This window comes from Rousettus aegyptiacus, unplaced genomic scaffold (genome assembly GCF_014176215.1).
Source record: "Rousettus aegyptiacus isolate mRouAeg1 unplaced genomic scaffold, mRouAeg1.p scaffold_m13_p_17, whole genome shotgun sequence".
NCBI lineage: Eukaryota > Metazoa > Chordata > Mammalia > Chiroptera > Pteropodidae > Rousettus > Rousettus aegyptiacus.
In genome coordinates, this window is record NW_023416292.1 from 12,495,911 (window position 1) to 12,518,947 (window position 23,037).

Sequence of the window (23,037 nt, forward strand, 5' to 3'; positions counted from 1 at the left end):
CTGTTTTCAGTAGGCTTACAGGAGACTCTGGCTTTAAGAGAAAAAAAAAATGTTTCAATGAGGTTGGGAAGAGGACAAAGTTGTAACTCAAAGTGGGATGGCGTCACATGGGACCAAAAAGTGGCTGCCAACATCCCTGGGCCTGCTCCTGGGGGCTCCTGATTCGCAGGCACGGCCACCCCTGACCCTGGGGGGTGCCCCTGCCCCAGAGGTGCTTCCTCGCCTTACGGGCAGGTCCTTCTTTCATTCGAGTTATGGAAGCCCAGCCTCAGACCGTGGGCACTGCAGACGGGGAAAGACCTGACCCCAGCACGCCCATGGGTGGCCTCTGCTGTTTCCCCGGGCTGGCCTAGTTTTCTTGTCTCCTGGGCTTCAGGACTTCATACCTGCTTTGTCCCTAAATAGACCACTCTGTGCTCCAGCCTGGGGCTAGGAGGCGTCATAGAGGTAAAAGCCACTTTTAGGGTTCTCTGCCAGTAACAAACACGTACTCGATCCTGAGTCCCACCAACCGAAAGCAAGCCGTACACACCGCTCAATGTTCACAGCCCCACGACTCAGCACGTCTGGCTCATGCGGCCCAGCTGGAAACCCCACGGGCGGGCGCCCCGCCCACAGGCCTCCAGGCGGCTGGATTTTGACTGGGACCCAGCACACAGCCATTCCATCAACTCTGCTAAATGCATTTCAGTCCATTTCTCATTCGTCTCCTAACCTCCATCCACCAGGCCATTTTTCCTCCTTCCCTCCTTCCCATCTCCAGAGACCTCAGCCAGCAGAAGCACGAGCTTCTGGATTATTCTTTTCACGGTATCTGAGATAGTCTGCTTAATGTTCAGATACACAAAGGGGATAAAAAAAAAAGGCAACATATTTTTACTTTAGACTCTTTCAGAAGGCATAAAAAAATACAATACAAACACAAATCACTTGACAATTTTATGATTAAAACCAACACATGGGAAACAGACAGTTTTGAGTGTCGCTAACATAATCAAGCATTTCATGGCAACCCGCTCAGCCGCCCCATTTCTCAGATCTATTTCTAGATGTACCAACAAACACATCTACAGATGAAATCACTTTCGTACCTCGAAGAGGTCGTCCCCAGTGTTAAAAGCAGAAGACGGAACGCCAGGTGAAAACCCGCCGGTTCACGGGAACCGTTTCTGGATTTACGAAACACTCAGGTTCCCAAGAAACACTCGGTATGGTGTACATGGGTACCATGTCGACATGTGAAATGTGACTGTAAAAAAACGATATGAGCATGTTTCACCTTCGGGTAGGTGATGATTTTCTGGCAAGACGCCGTCTGAGACACCAGGCAGAGGGGCCGAGTGCAAGACATTTACCATTTGCTTCGTAAGAAGAAGAAACCGCGGGAGAAGGTCATCGGCATGACGGCGGACAAAGTCCTCGGGGACAAGTTTGAGGTGGGGCTTAGCAGTTCCATTATAGGTGAGGAAAACTATTTTCGTCACTTGGCCAAAAAACCAAACAAAGGGAGGGAATTTAAACCCTAGTCGACTTGACTCCCCCAGCATTTTTCTGCTCGAAGCAGGATAAAGAGCCTTAAATTTTGGCTGCCTCTATTTATGTAACAACCGCAGCTGCTCCCTGAAATAGCGGCTGCTGGCTGAAAGAATTAAGGGCTTTTGTTGCTAACATTTGAGTCCGTTTTCTACAGCACTTGACTGACTTTCCCTCTGCTGACTTTCGTGCCCTGAGTCTGAAGGGAGACGAGGAATCTGACCATGAGCTCGGCAATGGCGCCACCAGCTATGTGGATGGACTGTAAAATCAAGGCTCATCTTCTCAGCATGAACACATTTAGCTTCTCATTCTAGCGTGTGACGGGCGATCTCTTGACTACCAGGAACATACTAACTATCCACCTTCGAAGGGCGTCAGCGAGACCCTTCACGTTCATAACTCCCAAAGAGACATCTACAGAGCTCCTTCTTCTGTCTGGGGCCGCTGGCACTGAATAGGGTGCCCTCCCCGGAAAACCAACAAAGGGAACCCTCGTCAAAGCTATCAAATGCGTTAAAAAAATACAAAAGTTATTATTTTCTCCTTTTGATCGCTATTTACTTGTGACAACGATTTGTTAAAAATATTACTTCTGTCTTTGGGAAGAGAACATTCTCTTCATATAATATGGAAAAATAAACTCTACCAAACCCACAGTTAGCATTCTCCAAGACGGCCCTGGGGCTTTCTTTAGCTTTTGCATCTCCGAATATCATCATCGCCAGTGTAAATGGGCTACGTTTTCCCAGCAGGCGAACGCTTCTCACTATCCAGTGCTGCAAGGGAGAGAAAGAGGAGGTGGCGAGGCTCCCGCGTCTCCGAAGGGAGAGAATCAGGACCAGGATGGGTGGTTTGCTGACAAAACGAAAAGATAACGGAGCGGTTTCGGGCCCTCCTAAAAAGTCGTGGGACGTCCCCTCATCTCTTCTGAGCGCTTCCGGCCCAGCCAATGTGCGTAGATTATTAATGGGAGGGTAGGGAGCCACTAAGGTTAATTCTCGGCGTCACTGCAAAAGGAGGGCTCGTCTTCCCCACCCGGGATCATCGTAGAACACTGAACTGGATGAATGGGAAAAGACAAGGATCCATAAAAACAGTAAAATGTTTATTTTCTTAGAAAAAAAAAAGTGGGGAAGAGGGATTCGAAATGATTGCGATCACACTTCCGCCTGCATCTGAGCAAAGCCAATGTCGCGAGCTCAATCCTTGATTAAGATGCCTAGGAAATGAAACAACTGGCTGCTTGCTCCCGTGTCACATCCAGGAGTCACGTCACACCACATGCTTTTAATCGATAACGGCTTCTCTACTTCTTCTTAGCAGAGAAACAAGGCTTGCCATAGCAACCATCTCATCTCCAAAGCGCAGCATCGCCAGTGAGAGAAGCAAGGCTCTGGACCGCTCGGGAAAGACAGGGAGGAAGGAGGGTGGGGAGGAGACGCTTATAAGCGGACCCAGTCTAGAACAGAAGTTTGATATCTGAGTTCACCACTACCTCATCTTATAGAAAATAGGTTGGAGAGCCTCTGGAAAACCAACAGTATCTTTAAGGTGAAATTGCAGAATTTTGCTGCATACCTGGACACAAGAGAAGTGAAAAGTTGCAACAAGTTTTAACTAGCAGCAACAAAGAAAGTTCGAGAACAGTTTTGTTTGTTTGTTTTTAGCAATATTCCTTTGCAAGTTCATTAAGAAACACTGTAATTTAATGGGGCAAACGATATGGAACGATCTTCTTTTGCTATAGTGCTGTTCTCTGAAGAGGACCGACCTTTGCAAAGATTTCAACTGGGGTGCAACCTATTTACACAGTAGTAGCTCCTGGTCTGCGTGGTAGAATTGGTGCTATGTGATGTCCTCTTCTTCCGAACAGTAATCTCGACCCTTGAGGAGAAAAGAGAAGAACAACACGTGAATGAGGAATTGAAAGCGGAGCCTGAGACAGTCACTCACAATTAGTTTTCTCTCAGTCCGTCTCTTTGACCAGAACTCAGGCTTAACTCTTGGGCGTGAGGTGGATAAGTTGTCAAAACGCGTTGGCTGATTGATAAACTGTATACACCTCAAGGCCTGGACATTTGACCAAGCCTCGCTTTACTTTAGATTGGTAAGAACTTATACTAGGCACAGAAGAGACTCAGCCTTTCACTGAGAAATTACCACATGGACGACCCATTCAGGGGACCAATTTCTCACAGACGAGAGAAACTGAAATGAACAGTGAACGAGTCACTTTCAGCTTCAGGCTGTTCCCCTTCTACAGCCACCTCTCCATGCCGGGAATTTAGAACTTCACACAGGGGGGTGGTCTAATCCAGGGGTGTCTTAGTTTTAATCCACTCTAAATTAAAATAGGATTCAAACAAACAAACAAACATTCGTTGGATATAACATATCTTAGGACACGTTTGGTATGTGTGGGAGGTACAAGAAAGGCGAAAATGCTTTTGATTCGTTCGCTAACAAAACAGGTTACTCGAAGGCTTACAAACTCTACACAATCCTTGCGTTTGAACAGATACCGTCTTCTCTCCCGTAGGATATGTACTGCGTGAAGGCCGGTTTAGGGCTGGGAGTTCAGCTCCATGTCTGACCTGGCCGGGTTGCCTTGGCCAAAGCACACAGGGTTTCTTGGTTTGTAATCCCTCACACATAGCACAGGAACAAAATACCTGCCTGCATCACAATGGCATAGATAAGGGTTTTGTAAAAAGTCATGGATTAATACTATTTGCATCCTTTGACCTTTTTCTTTCTAAATACACACCATGTATTTCAATTTTTTTTTTATGGGGGGAGACAGAACAGTCCTTTAAAAACAGAATTATCTAAATAACTGGAACTGATTAAATAGTGTCTTACTCCTAAAAGCATCTAACACTTAAAAAATATGATAATTTTGCATAAAATGATTTCTCAAATGTATTGTTTCTTTGTCGCCATATCCATACATTGAAACTATCTCACATTCTCCTAATTTTTAAGCTGGAGCAATCCTGGCTCTGTGACTTACTAGCTTGGGGGCCTTGATTAAGTCACCCTTCTGCGTCTCATTTTTCCCATTTGTAAAATGAAGATAACAACAGTACCTACATCATATAGTTGTAGAGAATTAAATGAGTTAATAGTAGTAAAGTGATTAAATAGCGTCTGGCACATAATTTATACACGTTGTACATGTGTGGACACACGTATGCACATTGTTTGATTAATTAAAAAAGCACTATCATGCACTGAAGTCTTCCGGGGTCGCCTGTTCCATGCTAAATGGCCCCAGGCTGTTCTCTCTGAAGGTGACCCACGTATTGGCATGTTGTGGCTTCTTCCACCATCAGTTTGCCAACCCTCGGCCCTGCTGCGTGCAGAGCGTCTGAGCCTGGTGTCATCTGCAGACTTGTTCTACTTGCTGCATGAAGTGTCTCCTGGGCAGAGAAGCTGGGTGACCAGTCCTCCCGAGAACAGAGGCATGCACTGAGCAGTCCTCCCTGGCGCACAGCCTCCCTGGGGCCACCGTCCAAGCACCGTCCTTGGCTCAGACCACTCAGGAGACCCTCACTGAGCCACGTGTTGAAGAGTTAGAGAAGAGAACGTCACGGGCCCTGACTGTCGGGCCTTATGCTCTAATATGGAAAACTGGACACATATCAAACATGTCAATATGATGCTCGAAACATATCAGGTGACGCCGTCCACATATCCTCAACTCATGTGACTCAGGAGCAGACCTGCAAATGGAGGCTCAGTATTTGGCTGGAAGGGCGAGGCAGGGCTCATGAGTTTTCATGGAGGTTTTATTAGAAAAGGAAAGCGGACAGTTCTAGTGTGTATATGGATGCACGCTGTTGTGTGACATTGAGCAAATTACTGGGCTTTGGTTTCCTGGGGTTAATAATGGCCTCTGTCTCATAGGGTTGTGATTAGGATTAAATGGGAAAACTATGGTGTCTGGCAGGTAGTCAATAAATATTTGTGGCTGCTATTATTACTACTATTACTCTTAAACTCCGTGTTAGTGCAGTCCCCTGGCAGAGGAATAGGGATCTCCTTCCTTGTGGTTGTCAGGTGAATGAGGACCGTGGTCGTAAATTGTGATCTGACAGGTGTCAGGGGGCCCCCCTTCCCACCTGAGCCTTGTACCCAAGACAGGCCAGAACTTCATGTACTCAAATAAAGCTTCTATGGCAGGTGTCTAAGTCTTTTTCCTTCCTTGATCTAAATGAGGCCTCATATCAAAGCAAAGGGCTAGCTGGCCAATGTGGGGTTCAGAGAGCACTTCACGCATAAGGCTTAGATGCGATAGACAGACAGACAGACAGACAGACAGGTGCCTGTGAACTGCTGTACTCATTGATAAAGCAGTGTCTCCAGCCCTGTACAAGAGTTATAGAGTTCGGTAGCAGACGATGCATTTCAGACCCCTCAGGTTTACTGTTACTGTAAGAGAGCACCCCCTTTTAAGGGACAAGTGAACCCTCTGTTTAAACTCAAGACTGCAACTTTCATTTCCCAAGCCTTCGTTCTTCTGAAATTATTACAATTGTTATAAGAAAGAGAAGGAAAACCGCGTCCCCGGCTCTGCAGACATTATTTCATCAGTATTCACACCAATCCTGCAAGGAGGGAGCGGTGCCTGGTGACAGGTGGCCCCTCAGAGAAGCCCGGGAACAGGGTGGGCCTTGCCTTGTTTGTCATGACTGCATTGAGTTGGTACCTAATTCAAATTCAAAGCGGTCTTCTTTTTTGTTGTTATTATCGCCTGTCAGCAGCTCTGAGAACAAAATATTTTACGAACGAAAACCCTGGAAATTGAAAACATCGACGGTACGAGCTCCCCTACGGCTGGTGTCATTTTAAGAAAGGGGAACCCCAGGGCGGCCCCATCTCAGCATCAGCTGGGGATCCCACCTGCAAACTGGCCCTACCTGGCAGGGCAGGGAGCTTCCTTCTATAACACGACTTCGTGTCTCATTTAAATTTTTAAACAACTGCGCAAAAAAGAGAACCTTCAAACCTTCAGCTGTCGGATGGCGGGAAGCAGGAGCGAGCTGGGTTTGGCCGTTACACAACTCTCTTGGCTGACACACATACTTTCCCCTTAAAAGGACTACAGTATGGAAGTCTTTGTGAAGACGCTTTGCACTGTTGAAAATAGGGACTTTTGGACACAATTCGACCCTTGTGTAAAGGACACACTAAAAGTTAGAGAGAGCAAATGCCTACGAGGACCCCACGAGTCGGAGGGAGGACCGGAAATGCCCGATGGTGCTGGAAGGACCACAGGGGCATTTTAGTGCAGACACAAAAACTTGCAAGGGACTTTTGCTTACTGCAGTTTCCGGGTCCTCTTCAGTTGTCTGTATTATTTTCTTGGCAACTTAAAGAAGTTTATGTCAACTCAGAACATACATTTCTAAGGTTCTAGGGTAAAATCTTCTGTTCTCCTTGAAATGTCTAGGCTAAGCATTAGGGATATTAAGGAGTAGAGAAGGAAAAGACATTATGCTACTTGTAAATTCTGCAGATGAAACAAGCAGCTCAAAGAGTAACTTCAAATCAAGAAGCTTTTCCTGTAAAGTGCCTACAGTACTTTCTCCCCTCGAGTTTATGTAGACAGATAATTTAGGGCTGTCTGTCCAGTTTTGCGTGTGATTTTGTCGTACGAGTCCCCAGTATATTTTCGTAGACATGCGTGCATTCAGCCTAACGCGTAACCCTCAAGCATGCAACAATCGGCGGTGAACTGAGTAGTTTCCCGAGGAAGTAGATGAGAACTAGATGAAAGCTACTGAGGAGAAGCACGGAGTCTCAGTTTCCCCATTTTTAAAATGGGAACGATAAGAACTAACTTGCAGTGTTGTGGGAAGCGGAAGTAATACATAAGGTGTTTAGCAAAGCTTGGCACATAATAGATACTTGCTAAATTAAAGCTCTTAGGATGATATTGAAAAATGAGATCAATAGGTCCAATAGTAAATAAACGGCTCAGGTGAGAAATTGGGCCCATCGCTGGATCAATTACACGCAGTTCCTCAGACAAGCTGGGCACCTACCTCCGCGCCTCCTGGGTGCTTGCCTGTCTTCCTCCTTCCTGGCTGGCTCTCCCTGCCCTCATCCCTCGTCCATCCATTACTTCTGATTTTCTAGATCTCTACTTAAACGTCACCTCATTGTCTTTCCTGAACACCCTATATCCAGCAGCACTTCTTACTCTGCTTCAAATGTATTCATATTACTCATGATTACCTGACATTATCAATACATTAATTAACTTCTTTAGATCATCTTCCCCCTGAATAGAAAGTTTCTGCACTGCTGCATCTCCAGTACGTAGACTAGCATTGGCAATGTGCTAGAGGCTCAATAAATATTTGTTGAGTAAATGAAAGGATCCAAAATATCTAGATTTTTGACATTTTGGAGTTGGAAGGGGACCTAGGGTTTTCCTCTCTGATCTTGCATCTAAAGTAGGCTGGACCTCCATTTACCACATTCCAGGCAGGGAACCATGAAACTATTCAACAGCAGGGCCCAAACCCTGCTTTTCTCCCACAGAATGGCTTAGACTGGCCTTTTGGAACCAGAGGATGGGTCTTCCCAGACTGATGGCATCCCTTGGTCCATTGTCTGCAAATAACATGATTTCCATCTAGATCTCTCTCCTCTGCATGTGTTAGTTTTCCCATGTATTTTTTTTTTAATGGATCTACTAAAAAAAAAAAAAATTAAAACACTAACACAGAATAAGATATCTGAGAAATACAGCCTGAGATATATAAGGATTAAGTATCTGACAAAGGGGATAAGAGAAACAACAGATTCCAAAAGAATCAACGTGCAAAATCTTAGCAATAACACAAGTGAATGTAAAATTGAACTTCTGTCAAAGCTCTGGAGAGAGGGATAGCTCTGAGTCTCAAAGGAATAGAAAAAGATCACAAGAAAAAGATCACAAAGATGAGCACATTTGATGACATAAAAATGGACCTTTGGATGTCGACAAATAATACGACAAAACAAAAAGGCTAATCTCATAACAGGAAAAACACCTATAACGTACAATGTACAAATGAGAAAAGTTATATGAGAAGTTCATCCCAATAAAGCAAAGAATGGAGAGGGAATTTCAATAAGAAGGAAGAGCAAAGTGGAAAAACTCACTCAGAACAAAATGAAGCCAGTAAGCACACACATAGAAAAAGCGGTCTGCTTCAGTACTCAAAAAATGCAAATTAAAATAATGAGAATTTTAAAATAGCCACACCCGGTTCTTGAGAGTACACAATGAAATATGACTCTCAGATTGCTGGCCTCACTATAAAATGATGTGGCTTCTTTGAAAAGTAATTTGATAATATTTACTGCGAGTCAAAAATGTTTATACGTTTCATTACAGCAAGCGTTCAAATCAGTATCAAAGATCAACTCCCAAATGTATATATTGAAAAAATATATACACATTGGTTCTTTGAGGTGGGAATGAGGATTGAACAGAAGCAGGCAGGAGGCATCGTACTGAGGTGATAGAAATATTCTAGAACTGGACTGTGGTGATTCTGGTGGCATTTGGTAAATTTACTAAAATTCACCGAATTGTGCATGTCACATGAGTGAATTTCATGGTACGTAAATGATACCTCCGTTAGGTTGTTAAAAGTATATGTTCAAATATTTTCACTGTGGCGTTTTTATTAGGCATGAAGAAAATCAAATATCTGTCCCCTTTCCCCCACCAAAAAAAAAAGATTATTAATTTACGGTTCTTGTCCTCTCTGCCACCAAACAAACAAAATCAACAGGACCCGGCACCCGCTGTGTCTCAAACAGGCAGGTCCTTCCTGCTGCCACTGTAACTTCACACATATAGTTCTCTTCTCTTGCAATCCCTCCCGGTCTACAGGGTCCTTCGGCTTCACGATCTGGTTCCAACACCGTATCTTTAAGCGGAATTTCCCCCAGGCGTTCTAGGGTGAATCGGTCTCTTCCTCTCTCAGTGGTCCTTCCATTCCATCACCACGTTTTATAGTAGTTTCAGCCAAAATATCTTTTTGATAGCTCACGGAATCCTTGTGTGGTTCATATCACAATGATTATGAAGTAATTCTCCGGTGTTTGGAGGGAGGCAGTGCTGTGTGTGTGTGTGTGTGTGTGTGTGTAAGGATGGAGCTTTAAGGCACATGTATCTCATAAAGCGGGCTTTTGTTTGTTGAGCGACTGACGAGAATTCTCCCTCCTCCTCTTCATCATTCTGGATGATGCTGGGAATGGCTATCAGTTTCTGGCCTGCACGTTATTTTGATTCCCCTCCCTCCTGTCTGCTTCCTTTCCATGTTCATCTTCTTCTTGTCTCGTCCTAATTGTAGGCTTCCCGAGTCTCAGTCTGATCACCTTTTATGGTGCACGGTGGGACCGATTGGCTTTCTAAGCACCAAAGAGTGTCTTCATTAATGAAACACAATTGTCTCACCTGTATTTTGGTGCAGAAATTTAATGGGCCCATCTCCCTTCTCTGCCCACGCAACACCTTTCCCCCCAAGCTTTTCCTCCATCCAGATCCAAGTTTCTATGGGAATCTGGACGTTTAAACTCTGTCCCTGAACCAGGAATACAGGGCAGGAGAGCCACATTCCACTGCTTGAGTGTGTGTGGACAAGGAGCTCGGATCCTGAATGAACAGGTTGAGGAGGAGATGGGGAAAGGATGGAAAAGTGGAATGAAGGACATCTCAGAGCTGCTGTCGATCCTCCTGCCCTGCAAGGCTGTGGGCCAGAAGCGGCCACTCCCTGCCTCCCCTCAAGGCTGGGCCTGTCAGAGCCTCTCCAATCAACCGCATTTTCGTTCACAGTCCAAAAATAATTTATAACAACTGTTTTGAGGAAATGCTGAAGAAAAGCAAAAATAATTAGCTGTGCTGTGAAAGTCCCCTACCCTGGTTTACTTCATTAGAAAAATCAATCAGGGCATTAATGGCCCTCTCTGTTTCTAATGAGCTTTATTTTAATTAGACCCACACCTTATTATTTCAGTTGGAAAGAGGTCTCCTTTGTAATAAGCAGAGGAGTGTGACAGCCTCTGACTGTTTTTTTTGACCACATATAGGAACGATCACCACAATAACTACAGCAGTGACAACAGCCCCGGTATACTGGGCTTTTCGTGTCCAAGAGAGAGTAAGTATTAACCAAACAGCTTTAACTCCCATCCATGGAGTTGTTATTATGCCCAACTCCTCATTCCACTGACAGAAGGAGGAGATTTTCGAAGCTTTAAGGCACCTGTATCTCAAGATTTATCTGACCTTGGCACTCAGATGACTTCAAAGATGCTCCTTCCCCATGAGGATAAAGAAAAGCAAGGATAAAGAACCTGGGACATCCTCATCTCCAGGCCATATTCGACTGATGAACTAGATAGAGTGGGGGTTGGCAACTTTCTTTGCCGAGGCAAACGGTAAATATTTTGGGCTTTGTATTCCATACAGTCTCTGTTGCAACCCAGCTCTGCCATTGTAAGCATGGCGGCAGCCATAGTCAAAAGTGGGGGAAAAGAAAAACAAACAAACAAACAAACAAAAACGAGCATGGTTGTGTTCCAAAAAACCCTTACTCGTGAACTTGGAAAACTTTACACTGAATTTGGAATTTCACATAATTTTTCATATATCAGAAAATATTATTCCGATTTTCGTTTTGCTTGACCATTTCAACATGTAAAAACCATTGTTGTCTGGTGGGCTGGATTTGGCCCGCAGGCCGTCATATGCCTGTTGCAGAATAGAATTACTGTCAGTGGGTTCAGAGGTTAACACTGGGAAGGCTCTGGCCCTCTTTACTAAGAGCTCAAACGGCAGAGATAATTTCCATCTTGAGAGACATTTCTTTTGAGATGGGACTAGAGTTCCCCTCCAAAATGTCATTTTATAAAATGCTTACCATTTCACAAACAAGAAAACCATCGATCAAAATCAAAATTAAATTTAAAAATTCTCCTACAATCCCCCATCTCCCTAATAATCAGAGAGGGTTCAAGTTTCATTTAAATCTCTATCCGTATATATGTCATCTTACTATAGTTTCAATTCTATGATAGACACAATTATTTTTTTTTATTTTGCCTTTTTTACTTAACGTCATCTTATAAAAATTCTCCCTGTTGTAACGGATTCCTTATAATGGTGACAGATATACCATAAGTTTTTTGTAGAATTATTTGCAGAAGATTTCCAGGATGTTTGATGGGCTTAATTCAAAGGGATGTCTTAATTTGTCTATTCTCAGGTGTAAAAGTTTATATTTAGATACCACTTCTTCACCCCCGAGCCAAGACCCACTTAGTAGCCTGGAGCCTCCTTGATCTCCTCTAGGATTCACTTCTTCTGAGACATGAAGCCTCACGGGTCCCCGTCTAAGGTCCACTTCCTTTAGGACAATGCCTTTAGCAAGTGTGGGATTTCAATCCGTATTACGCCTCTTGATGTAAAGACGTGCCTTCCAGAGAAACCCTTTAGAGCTCTTCATTTTGAACTAACTGCTTACATTCTAGAATTTATAATGAACATGGCTGGAAGTCTGAGGAGACTAAACACCCACCTCCTTTCCTTACAGTCAGAAGGAGTCCGATGAGAATCAGTTTCCCAGCTGGAGTAGAGAACGTGGCAGGTCCTCCCCATCTCTTGCCCCCTCACTCCTGAGACCCTACAGATGGCGGCTGACACACCCAGTCACAGGTGGAGAGAAAGTGGATGGTGACTGGTTTCCCACCTGGTTTGTCTTACTGCTCCACAGACCAGCGGGCCAGAGAAGAGCGAGTGTGAAAAGTTGGCTTCTTTCCTTCCCACACAGAGGGGTGACATTGCTAGCTGGGTCACAGTGTCCCACTTCCTTTTACTTTCCTCTTTCCTTTCAGAATAGGAAGCAGCGCATCTGGCCAGAAAGAGAACTGTAGCCACGGAGAGGAGGTCCCTGTCCATGGAGCCTAGAGAACAATGAACTAGCGAGTTCATTATGCATCCTGAGTTTTCTACTGGCCTGATGAACCGAACACATTTCCTGGGCATGAGCACTTGGGGAGGATGACAACTGAGGGAAGCCCGGAGGATGCATGAGAGGCTGGGACAAGCAGGACCAACTAGTTTGTGGAGGTTATTTAGCCAAATGGGTTATGAAGCTCTGATGAATTAAGGGTGGTCACACATTGGGCCAAGTGGCCAATAAGAACAGTAATGGATAGGGGCCCACGGGATGATTTCAGATGAAATCTAAAAGAGGAGCATTTGGGGCGAGCTGGAGCACGGCTCGGTGCCCGCAGATGGGTGCTTCCTGAGGATTTTCTTCCACCGAGCTTCACGCACTGGGATGCAGTGGAAGGTGCGAGCAAGGCCACTGACCTCCGTGTGATCTGCTTTTTTTCCCACTTGACATTTTTTGGCATAAACACATTCCTGTTTTCATAGACTTCTTCTAATTTTGAGAAATTTAAAAGTGACAGGAAAGTATAAAGATCGTAATAAACACCATATTTCCATGACTCAGACATGAGAACTAGTAATATTTCGCAACGTTTACTTCTAGCCACCGCCCTCCCCTCTAAGAAATGAAACTACCATGCAGTCCCCAGGCCTGATGGCGGTCATGGGTTTGGTATGTGTCCTCTAGCATATTTCTGATACTTCAATATTCATATCATATTCGTACTATGTCAAAAAAATGATGTGTGTATGAATGTTTAATATATAACAGATATCATTTATAAATATATCATGTAATAACATACTATACTAGTGTGTGTATATATTTATGTGTGTGTGTGTGTGTGTAGTATCTATATATCAGTGCCTAATATACCTGGTACTTAATAAATATATATATTTATTTCAGGCAAGGCAACCCTTGGTTGACCTCACAGATTGCAAGGACCTTGTCAGTTTTACAATCCCTTATTTTTTCATTTTTATGCCTACAGCACCTGGTCTTCCTAGGTGGTCTCCCATTCGAGTACTATCCAGGCCCGACCCTGCTTAGCTTCAGAGATCAGACAGGATCGGGCTTCTTCAGGGTGGCATGGCCATAGCTTAATAAGTATTTACTGAATGTCTATCTACAAACAATGTATGCTATTTTTGTGCTTTTTAATTTGCATTGTCACAAACAATCTTTGTCATTCTGCATATTCCTCTATTCATCTGATAATATGATTTGAGACCTATAATTGTGGCTATATAATGCCTGGTTCATTTCTTTTAACTGCTGCACAATATTGTACTGTAGGAAAACAGAGGATTATTTATTCATTCATCTAGTGGCAGACACTCAGGTTGCTTGCAGTGGTTTCCTTTTTCTTTTATTTTTGCTTTTGAACTCAGAATGCTTCAGTAAACTATTGCATACATAAAGAGAATTTCAATGATACAGACCCATAAGCTTCATTGATGGTTTTTATTGGTTCGCATTAACAGGACTCCTTTATATATTCTGGCTACAGATCTTTTTGATGTTTTAGCTGTTGCGAATATATTCCAAACTAATCTATTGGAAGCTCTGCCTTTGGGAATGACGAGGTTCATTAATAAGGTGGATACTGACCCACGATACTCATCTGGCTCCTGTGTCTATTTTCAAAAGGGAGGCAGAATATGATTCAACATCCTCAAACCACCAAAGTTTGAGAATATGAGTTTAAAGGACTTTGGTATCCTCTTTTGAATCTATTTAGCAAAAAAGGGATTAAAGCGAGAGCAGTCTAGAAGTGTGTGCTTTCTCTAGGGATGGAGCAGTGTATGTCTCCACTCAAGAGAATTTCAAAGGGAGGAATAAGTGTCCCACAAACCACAAGATATCGCAGAATAAATTCTTGAAGGAATGTACTGAACATAATATGCTTCATAATCCCTTCCTAACTGATAGAAACGGGCATGTTTCATTCTTTGCTACAGAGGGTCTGTTTAGGGGGAATTTAAAAAGTCGAGGGTAAAGCAAACAGAACAACTAATTATCTCAATAAAAAATTGGGGGGTAAATTGGACAAGATACCCTTCGAAGTTCCTCACAAGTCAAAATCTTATACTTCTACATTAGAAGCTCCCAAAAGGCAAGGACCCAATTTCCCAATTTCTTATTATCCTAATTCTTTGTTTCTGGGTGCAGAGGACACATTTCAGTTAAGCTTGTTGGATGAATCAAAGAAGTCAGTCTTACCATTTTAATGATTTTAGGGGGATTCCTTTTCCTAACTTTGTGCTGTTTTTGTCGTTACAAGCATTTTGAGGCTGGTATTAGTGAAGATGTGTAAAAGCAGGATTTGAAAAACCCCCTAAACATGAACCCTCTAAACAGGAAAAAAAAATGTAGGGATTCAGCTATATACCAGGCTCATAGACTGACTCACTGACTCATTCCGTAATCACAGCTCCAAAGCCAGCACAGGTTATTTAATGGCTCTATAAATGCTCACCCAAATCCAGATCCTTAACATGTTTATACCACACAGGAGGGAGGTGGGCCAACGCACCGGAAAGTATCCCATTCTAATATTCTCCTTACAAGGAGACATCTGTACATCGGAAAGGCACTTGCTCAAGCAAGACTCAAGCTGGGAAGTTCTGCATTTTCAGTTTCGGTCTTTACTTCCCCTTCGAATTCTCCCACATCTCTATAAATGGCCTAGATGATATGGATACGGGCAACTTCAAGCAGAATAAAAGCTACCAAGCACAGAGCACGTATCACATACCAAACACTGCTAGAGGCTCTACGGTGAATTTTCTTTAATTTCCCAGACGGCTTACTATTACTTAGTATCCACATTTTTTTTTTTTTTTTGTGAGGGAACTGAGGACCAGAAAGGCTAACCAATTAGCCTGGGGTCACACAGCAACTACTGGATCTGGCCCTTGGCTTCGGCCCAGTTCCGCGCTGCCTCCCTCTCCCCGACTCACGCGTCGATTTCTCGGCTGGGCACCTGCTGCGTACCTGCTCTGCTGCTCTTCACCAGGAGCACCAGCTATCACGCCGAGCCCTCTCCTCCGGGAATCTGCTCAGCCCAGTGGTCTTATTTGTACCATTCATTCATTCATTCATTCATTCAACTAGTTGATTCAGAAACTGCATGTCCCAGCCCTGTGCTAGGTTCTGGGGACAAAAAGACAAATGGGACCCAATTCTTATCCTTAGGACACTGCCTGTTTAATGCTTCAAGTCCTTGTAGAGATTCTTAAATAACGAAGCAACCGTTAGGGAGGTTGCCACCCTCTCTCTTCCCCAGCGATCTCTGTAGGACTAAAACAGAGATGCTCATGGCTGCCAAACGCGAGGGCCACGGAGAAGAAGGGAAAAGGAGAGCCCGGCAAGAGGATGGGAAGGAGAGCTGAATGACACACACACATCGACATCACCGCCTCTCTGCTCTGGGTGGTACCTTAGGTGGCCTTCCCTCGCTCAAGTGTTTGCACCCATGGCAAAACAACACCATCCACCGATGGAGCCACACAGGCTGCTGTGGAGGTCGGAGCACCGTCGGCCACACCTCACTCAGAAGAATGGTTCTTACATGGCGCGCGTGTACTACACTGTTCTGGAACCTGAACTCTTCTCTGCTGTCCCCTAAAGAGCCAGACCGGTAGAACTTCATGAATGCTCTGAAAAGCGAGCCCTCCGGAAGAAAGAAAGCGAGCAGAGACCGAGGGCGTTGCATTTCCTTTGCGCTCGTCACCTTGGCTGCATCACCTGTTAGGATTAGCTACACGGGAACACTAAGACCCTTAAAGCTGAGTGTGCGCACGCTTTACCAGTGGTTCCTACACCAGCGTCACCATCGCGACTATGAGAAGTCACTGCATTAAGCTATGCAACAGGGAGAAAAGCAAAACGGGACCCTGTCGCATCCTTACCCTTATAATCACAGCTTTCATTCGGTCGACAGATGAGAAGAGGACTACACAGGAGAGAGAGAGTAGGCAAGGCAGGGGGATGATGGGAAAGGAGACCCGGGAAGGGTACGGTTATTAGCAACAGCAAGACTGTGCCATGTTTACCACGAAGCAAGAAATTGTTTAATGGGATGATTCTGGCAGCTGAGCCCACTTCCCAAATAAACATGTCAGTAAGGGCATCTCTCCACCGGTGTTGAGGACCTCAGCTGTTACTGAAAGTGATAAGCTGGGCGGGAGGGACATGCTATGATTTCCTCTGCACACATTCTTTATGCCGTGCGACATTCTTTAGGATTAGACACAACAGTCCCATGTTTTTTAATCGCTAGCATGCAATGAAGAGGCCTTTAAACCCACCGGAAAGTAAAACTTACCAGTGGCTACATCTGTCAAACATGATATTTAATTCTACGGCAATTCTGAGGTTAAACAGTCTACTACAGGCATAGTTTATATACAGAACCAAACATCATAGTTTATAATCACACGCAAGGCACTCTCTTCCCCAGATGAAAAGTAAACACCTTCTGATCTCTGACACCCTGATTCATAATATGGTTCAGATGGTCTGACATAATATTAAGAGAAGAAGCCCTTGAATAAATTTGTAACTGCAGACCTACCGTGATCTCGCTCACCAACTAGGTCAGTTCTGGGACCAAGGAACTCAGGGCACTTCAGAAACCCAAACATTTTCTAAGATAAACAACCATCTTTTAAAACCAGCTGATTCAAATCCACACACTGCTCTTTCTCAGACGTTTCCTCAAAGCGTCACATTGAATAATTCTAATCAACAGAAGCGAAGTCTCAAAATCATAGAGGAATATGGGAGATGATATAGTAGGCATGCTGATGGCTCATCCTTGGGGTAAAGTACTATGAGCTTTTTAGGGGAGAAGAAGAAAGGGAAGTAACAAAGGAGGCAGAATGGGTTTGCATGGACTTCTCTCCCTTCAGTCTCCTGACCTTCTTTAAAGTCAGACGTATATAAATAAGGTTGCTGGAGAGGCTCATGGGTCAGTTAGTTGGGCCATAGATCTGAGAAGAAACACATTAATGAGATACATCCTAAAGAAATCCTCAAGTTCTTTGCCTGGGGCCCAAGGACAGGCTTCAGGGAATTATAAAACCCTGACATTTTGCTCAAGAATTTTGTGTATATGATATCATGTGCATTTTTATAGGGAGAGTCTATAACTTTTCAAGATTCCAAAAAAGATGCCCGTGGCCCCACGAAGCTTAAGTCTTGAATGAGAAAAACTAACCAAATGCAAATGACATTGAACTGAGATATTCTTTATTTAATATTCAGAGTTGTTTTTTTAAGAGGGTGAAAGCCTCCTTGGTAGTCAGCTGTTCTTATCCCCATAAAGCAATATATAAATCCCCGTTTTTGCCTAGAGAAGATCCTAATATCACAGATGTTTAAAAAATGTATTTACTTTTTCTGTTTTTTACAAGTCAGGTCCAGTGTACAGTAGAAAGCATATCTTGGGACCATATTCAGAAACTCCTCTATGGGGCCAAGTTTTAATAATCTAGATACCTTGTTTTTCCTCTGAAAACAGAGTTTAAATCATTATCTCGCTCTGTAGTAAATTATCATTTTCTTTAAGCTGCAAAATTAGCTAAATGTCGCCACTTCATATAAGGTTCGCGAGCCTGTGAATCGTCAGGCACAGCGATGACAGACTCCCATGGAAGAGTGGTGAGGTACCTGAGCGAAAAACAATCAGGTAAAAATAAGTGAGACGCTCCCATTGTCTCACAGGGTTTTTACTCCCCGAGAGGAAAAGCAAAAGCAAATCAAATGGGCTCTTTTGAACTCTCATTGATCTGATAAAAGCTCTCCCGAGTTCACCCGCAGATGCAGCTCAGTGCCCCGGCCGTCCGCTTATGTTCAAGGCAGGAGGACCTGTCTCACAGTGACAATGGCAGACAGGGGGTGACGGAGGAAGGACTGACTCCTCCATCGGTAAAATAATTACATTCTTAAAGAAATCCGCTTTTAAAATTGAACACCTCAGACAAAGGAGCTGTTTCCAACTTATTTTGTATCCCATATTGCCTATCGATTTTTCTATCCTGAGCCGCTAGCATAATATCTGGTACTCAGTAAGTGCTAAATAATAATAATAAAAAAATTTAAAAGCATTTCTGCTTCTTGCTTTTCTGCTGGTCCATCTGTGGTGTAAAGGTTAGCTGTAGCTAGTTCAGCACTGTGACAGTCTCTGAATTAAGGTCGGGTAGTCCAAATTAAGTTTCACTACAAATATTTAACCATCTAAAAGTCCTAGTTTCTTCATACTAATAGTACTTTTATATCTATTTTTAAGAATTTTTAAATTTTATTTTCTGTATCTATCTTGAGAAAGACAGAGCAGAAATTTCTTTTGGTATCAGGAGAAGAGTTGAAAGATAAATTCAAATCATATTGTATAGGCATTCAATAAATACAATGGATAAATCAAGGAAGGGTGGGTTTAAATCTCCAGGAGTTCAGTCAATTTTGCTTCATATCAATTTAAGGAAGAAAAAAGAAATTCATGGATATTTCTTAGAAAGATTAAATCTCAAAACTCAAGGCCTCTCAGAATGACTCCAATTTTTAGCAGGACACTCGAGTTTAATCATTTTGTAAATCAACCCTATAAAACCTAAAGAATAGATCTGAGTTGTGTTTACAGTTGTCCTCATGTTAACTTGGACCAAAGGAATGTTCAGCAATGGTAAAAAATCAGGAAAATAATTTGTAAGACTCCAACTTCTAATTTTGGTTATATAAACTGCGGTGAAGATTACATCAAGCCAAACACATATATTAAGAAGGAACATTTTAATTTTTGGAGGATCAATGTTTAAGTGATACATAGGATAGTATATTCACAGTATTTAGAAGAATGAACTTTAGAGAAGCAGAAAAGCTTGGTTCTGAGAAGAGAGAAAATTCCTCTAGAAATCTGTAACTGGGTGCATGTCACAGATTCAACAACAGCTCTTAGAACAAAATGCATAAATGTTTTCAATAGTAGGAAGACTGTTTATGCTGAATCTACGAATGTCCTGTGTCCAGGGAAATTCCCATCTAATAAATGATCGAGTTAGAAGCTTTGCTTTTGTTGTGTAAAACATATCATGATCTACACTCTGGACCCCCCCCCCACCCTCCCAAAAAAATCCAGTGTCTGATGGGAACAACGAATTTCAGTTTTGAGTAAAAACAGGTAGAATTTCACTTATGAAAACACACTGGAAAAGGATTAGATCATCTTAAATGCCATGTCAAGGTTTATAAATGTTGTTTAAAAGATAACTTACGATTCAGGTTTCAATTTTTACAGACTACCTCTGACTACTAAGCAGATCTTTTTATTGCCAAAAAGCTAGCAGAGGAACAAAAATCTAAACAAACTGACTGAGAAAGTAAAGATCTTCACCAATACAGTGGGAACAAAATATTTCTTTTTATGCTTCTCTTTACTAAAACAAAATGCTATCAGCAATTTGAACAGCTTTTGAACCAATATGTGAAACTTGGTAATTACTCCTGGATGAAATTTTCCCTCTAAAAAGTCATGCATAAGCCAAAATTTCACTAAAAATAAAAATATTACACTTCTAAATGAGTATGCATAGTCATGGAGTACTGAACTACCATTTTAATTCATTACCTATCTCTGTTTTTCACATTGGTGATATCTGCTGGTCTTTCGATGATGCATTAGGAGATTACAGAATTATTCTTTCAGTGGGTCCTCCATAGAGTGGGGACTGCTGTTGAAATACCGATGAATTTAAGACCTCCTTCATTATCTGCCATTGAGTGATGGATACCATAATTTAGAAATGCATGAAGAAATGCTCAGATAAACGGACCACAAAAAAATGAAAATTAAAAAAATTTTCAATATGATGCCTTAACCAGTGATATGTTCTGAATTTACGATTTTATTTTTTTCCGACTAAAGCTTTCAAAGGATAACACTCAGATTTATAACTTTAATAGTTAAAACTCACCCCTCTGCAGTGATGAATTGAAATTCTACAAGTACGTACACCTGTAATTGTTACAGTAATCCATATTTCACTCAGTTGACTAGCATACTGCACTCTAAGATCCTAAATTCAATATCCACATGGATCAACTTTGTATTTTACCGTTAATGCAAAATCCACACATTCCTAGAAAAGCAACTTGGAGACTGCTTTGGAGCCACAGAGAAGGGGAACTATTATTATTATTATTAGTGTGGCAACTCTGGGTAAATCACTCGAGCATTCTGAGCCTCAGTTTCCTTGTCTGTAAAATGCAGATAATACATGTCTCACGGCCATTACCTTGAGACAGGTATTGATCGCAACAGGCAAGTGATGTTTGTAACAAACCCAGAGCAGTGTCAGGCATTCAGTAGGCATCTGATAAGTTTTGGCAGGTGACTCCTTGCTCGCAGTCTGAGGTCAGAGCAGGGCACTGAGTGCAGACAAATGTTCTCGCTAGTCTCTATCTAGCTTTACACACTTTAATTAATGACCAGTGATAGCCCTGGGTCCTGCGAAGCTCTAATATACATAAATATTCTCAGAGCCACGTTATTTATTTATTTATTTATTTTGGTGTAGGGGGTACTTTGGTTTTAAACCTCTACTCCCCTTACAAGAATAGCTTTGTGAAATCTAAAGAATAAAAAAGAAAAAAAAAACTAATAAAAAACAGACTCACAAATAGAGAGGGCAATCCTATAATGGCCAGAGGGGAGTGGGGTTGGAGGATTGGGAGAAAGGGGTGAAGGGTTAAAGAAGTACAAATGAGTAGTTGATAGATGATCACGGGGACGGGGAGCACGGCAGAGGGCATGCAGTCAGCATTAATGCAGTGGCTCGGCGGAGAGCCAGAGGAGAGAAAGAGCAATTAGGGGGATCGTTTTATAAACTGTATAAATGTCTAACCAATGTTCTATATACTTGAAACTTATGATAAAATAAAATTTAAAGAAAGGATAAAAAAGAAAAGAAGCTAATAACTTTGTAACAGAAACTGGAAATACAGTTACTTAAATCACAAGGCAATTAGATTGGTTCCCTTGCAACATGCACTTAATTTTACTTCTTACCTTTTCAATTTTTTCATCCAGCATTCTGAAGAATTCTTGTTGGCTCTCAGAGATGTGCATGCTGAAAAACAAAGAGTAGTTAAGGGCATATTTCATTTTTTTCTTAAACCTGGCTCTCTCAATAAAAATGCCGAGTCCCTAAACTTTGGGACAGACATTTATTTATTGCAGACTTTTCCACTGAAATACTCTGAAGTCATAGCAAGGATAAATGCTATTACAGTAATCTCACAAATGCATTTCATAATAGTTTATCAGGGCTTACGATTTAAGACATACAATTTCCTTTTGAAGCGCATGTTATTTACAGTGATGTTTCTGGGAGGTGCATGCCACATTTTTTCTTCAGATAGCCATTTGTGATTTTAAAAACAGCATAGGCAAGCAGCACAGGCCATAGTTCAACCCTGTGTGTAACTGTAAAAAATATATATATATATATATATCCTAGTTATTATATGGAAAGGTGTAGTTTACGAAGGCTGTCAGTATCAGCCTGCTATTCAGCTGACTGATGGGTGTCGGCCGGCAGCAAACGAGCTGAGAACCTGACATTGGCCCTAAACACCTTCTGCACTGGCAGTAGCAAATGCACCTCTCTGGGACTGGAATTCCACCAGGGCGTGGGACTAAGTCGGGAAGCAGGCCTGCGCCATGCAGCGGCACACGCAGTGAGACGGACGTGGTCCCTTAGAAGGCGCGGAGAACAGAGAAGAACACGGCTGCAAAGGCTGCGAGGAGGCAGGGACCCTGGTGGCAAGACGGTTTTAACGACCGTAGTTTCTACGCAGCAAACAGCTGTGCGTGTTCCAAGGAGGCTCGGGGCGCTGGGGTGACGGATACACCTCACAGCGTTCGTGTCGCCGGCCGTGGGTGCCTCCTGGTTGACGTGGCTGCGGGTGGAGCAGGGACCTCGCTCTGGGGCAGCTTCTCCCCTTCACGTCCAGGTGTGGCGAGGCGCCTACCTGACGCACCCCTCAGCATTATGCCTCATCCTTTAGGGGCCACAGAATGTGGGGCACGAGGGACCCCAAAGCCTTTAGACCTCCTGCGACAGACAATGGGGCCGAGGTTTTTCCACGTGTTAAATCGAGATTTAAAATCTGGGAGCACAGTGGCATTAGCGCTGGTACAAAAGGAAAACAATAAACTAGCAATCAGCTTTCGCAGCTATAAAGGACTTGGACACACATCGTGTAATTTTTTGCCGTCCTTTACAGGCTCATTGAAAGAAAGCAAACGCTCTGTTTCAGAAGCGGGCCCTGTCTCACTGCAGGCTCGAAGAGCAGGGCAGCATCTGGGACGATGAGAACATGTTAAACGGTCTCCTCTCTGGCTGGACGGAAAAGCCTTTATGCACAGCTGAGTTTTCCCAGATTCCTCGTGGTTTTACATCTTTAAGTGCCACACGTATTTTTCAGCTGAGCCACTGTGGTTGCAAGTCTTCTACACTGTATACTCATT

At 43.1% G+C, this 23,037-nt stretch overlaps 1 protein-coding gene and 1 pseudogene across 2 annotated transcripts in view; both read right to left on the reverse strand.

The window, feature by feature from the left end:
* Window positions 1-926: 926 nt before the first annotated feature.
* Window positions 927-23,037, reverse strand: part of CUNH1orf21 (chromosome unknown C1orf21 homolog) — a 187,609-nt gene continuing 165,498 nt past the window's right edge. For both annotated transcript variants that reach the window (XM_016145607.2, XM_016145606.2), the window contains 2 exons: window positions 21,574-21,634; window positions 927-3,420 (listed from right to left, as the gene is read on the reverse strand). In XM_016145607.2, coding sequence (XP_016001093.1) covers window positions 3,382-3,420; window positions 21,574-21,634 — 100 coding nt within the window. In that variant the 3' untranslated portion in view covers window positions 927-3,381. The remainder of the gene's footprint in view (window positions 3,421-21,573; window positions 21,635-23,037) is intronic.
* LOC118613003 lies at window positions 13,486-13,604 on the reverse strand (annotated as a pseudogene).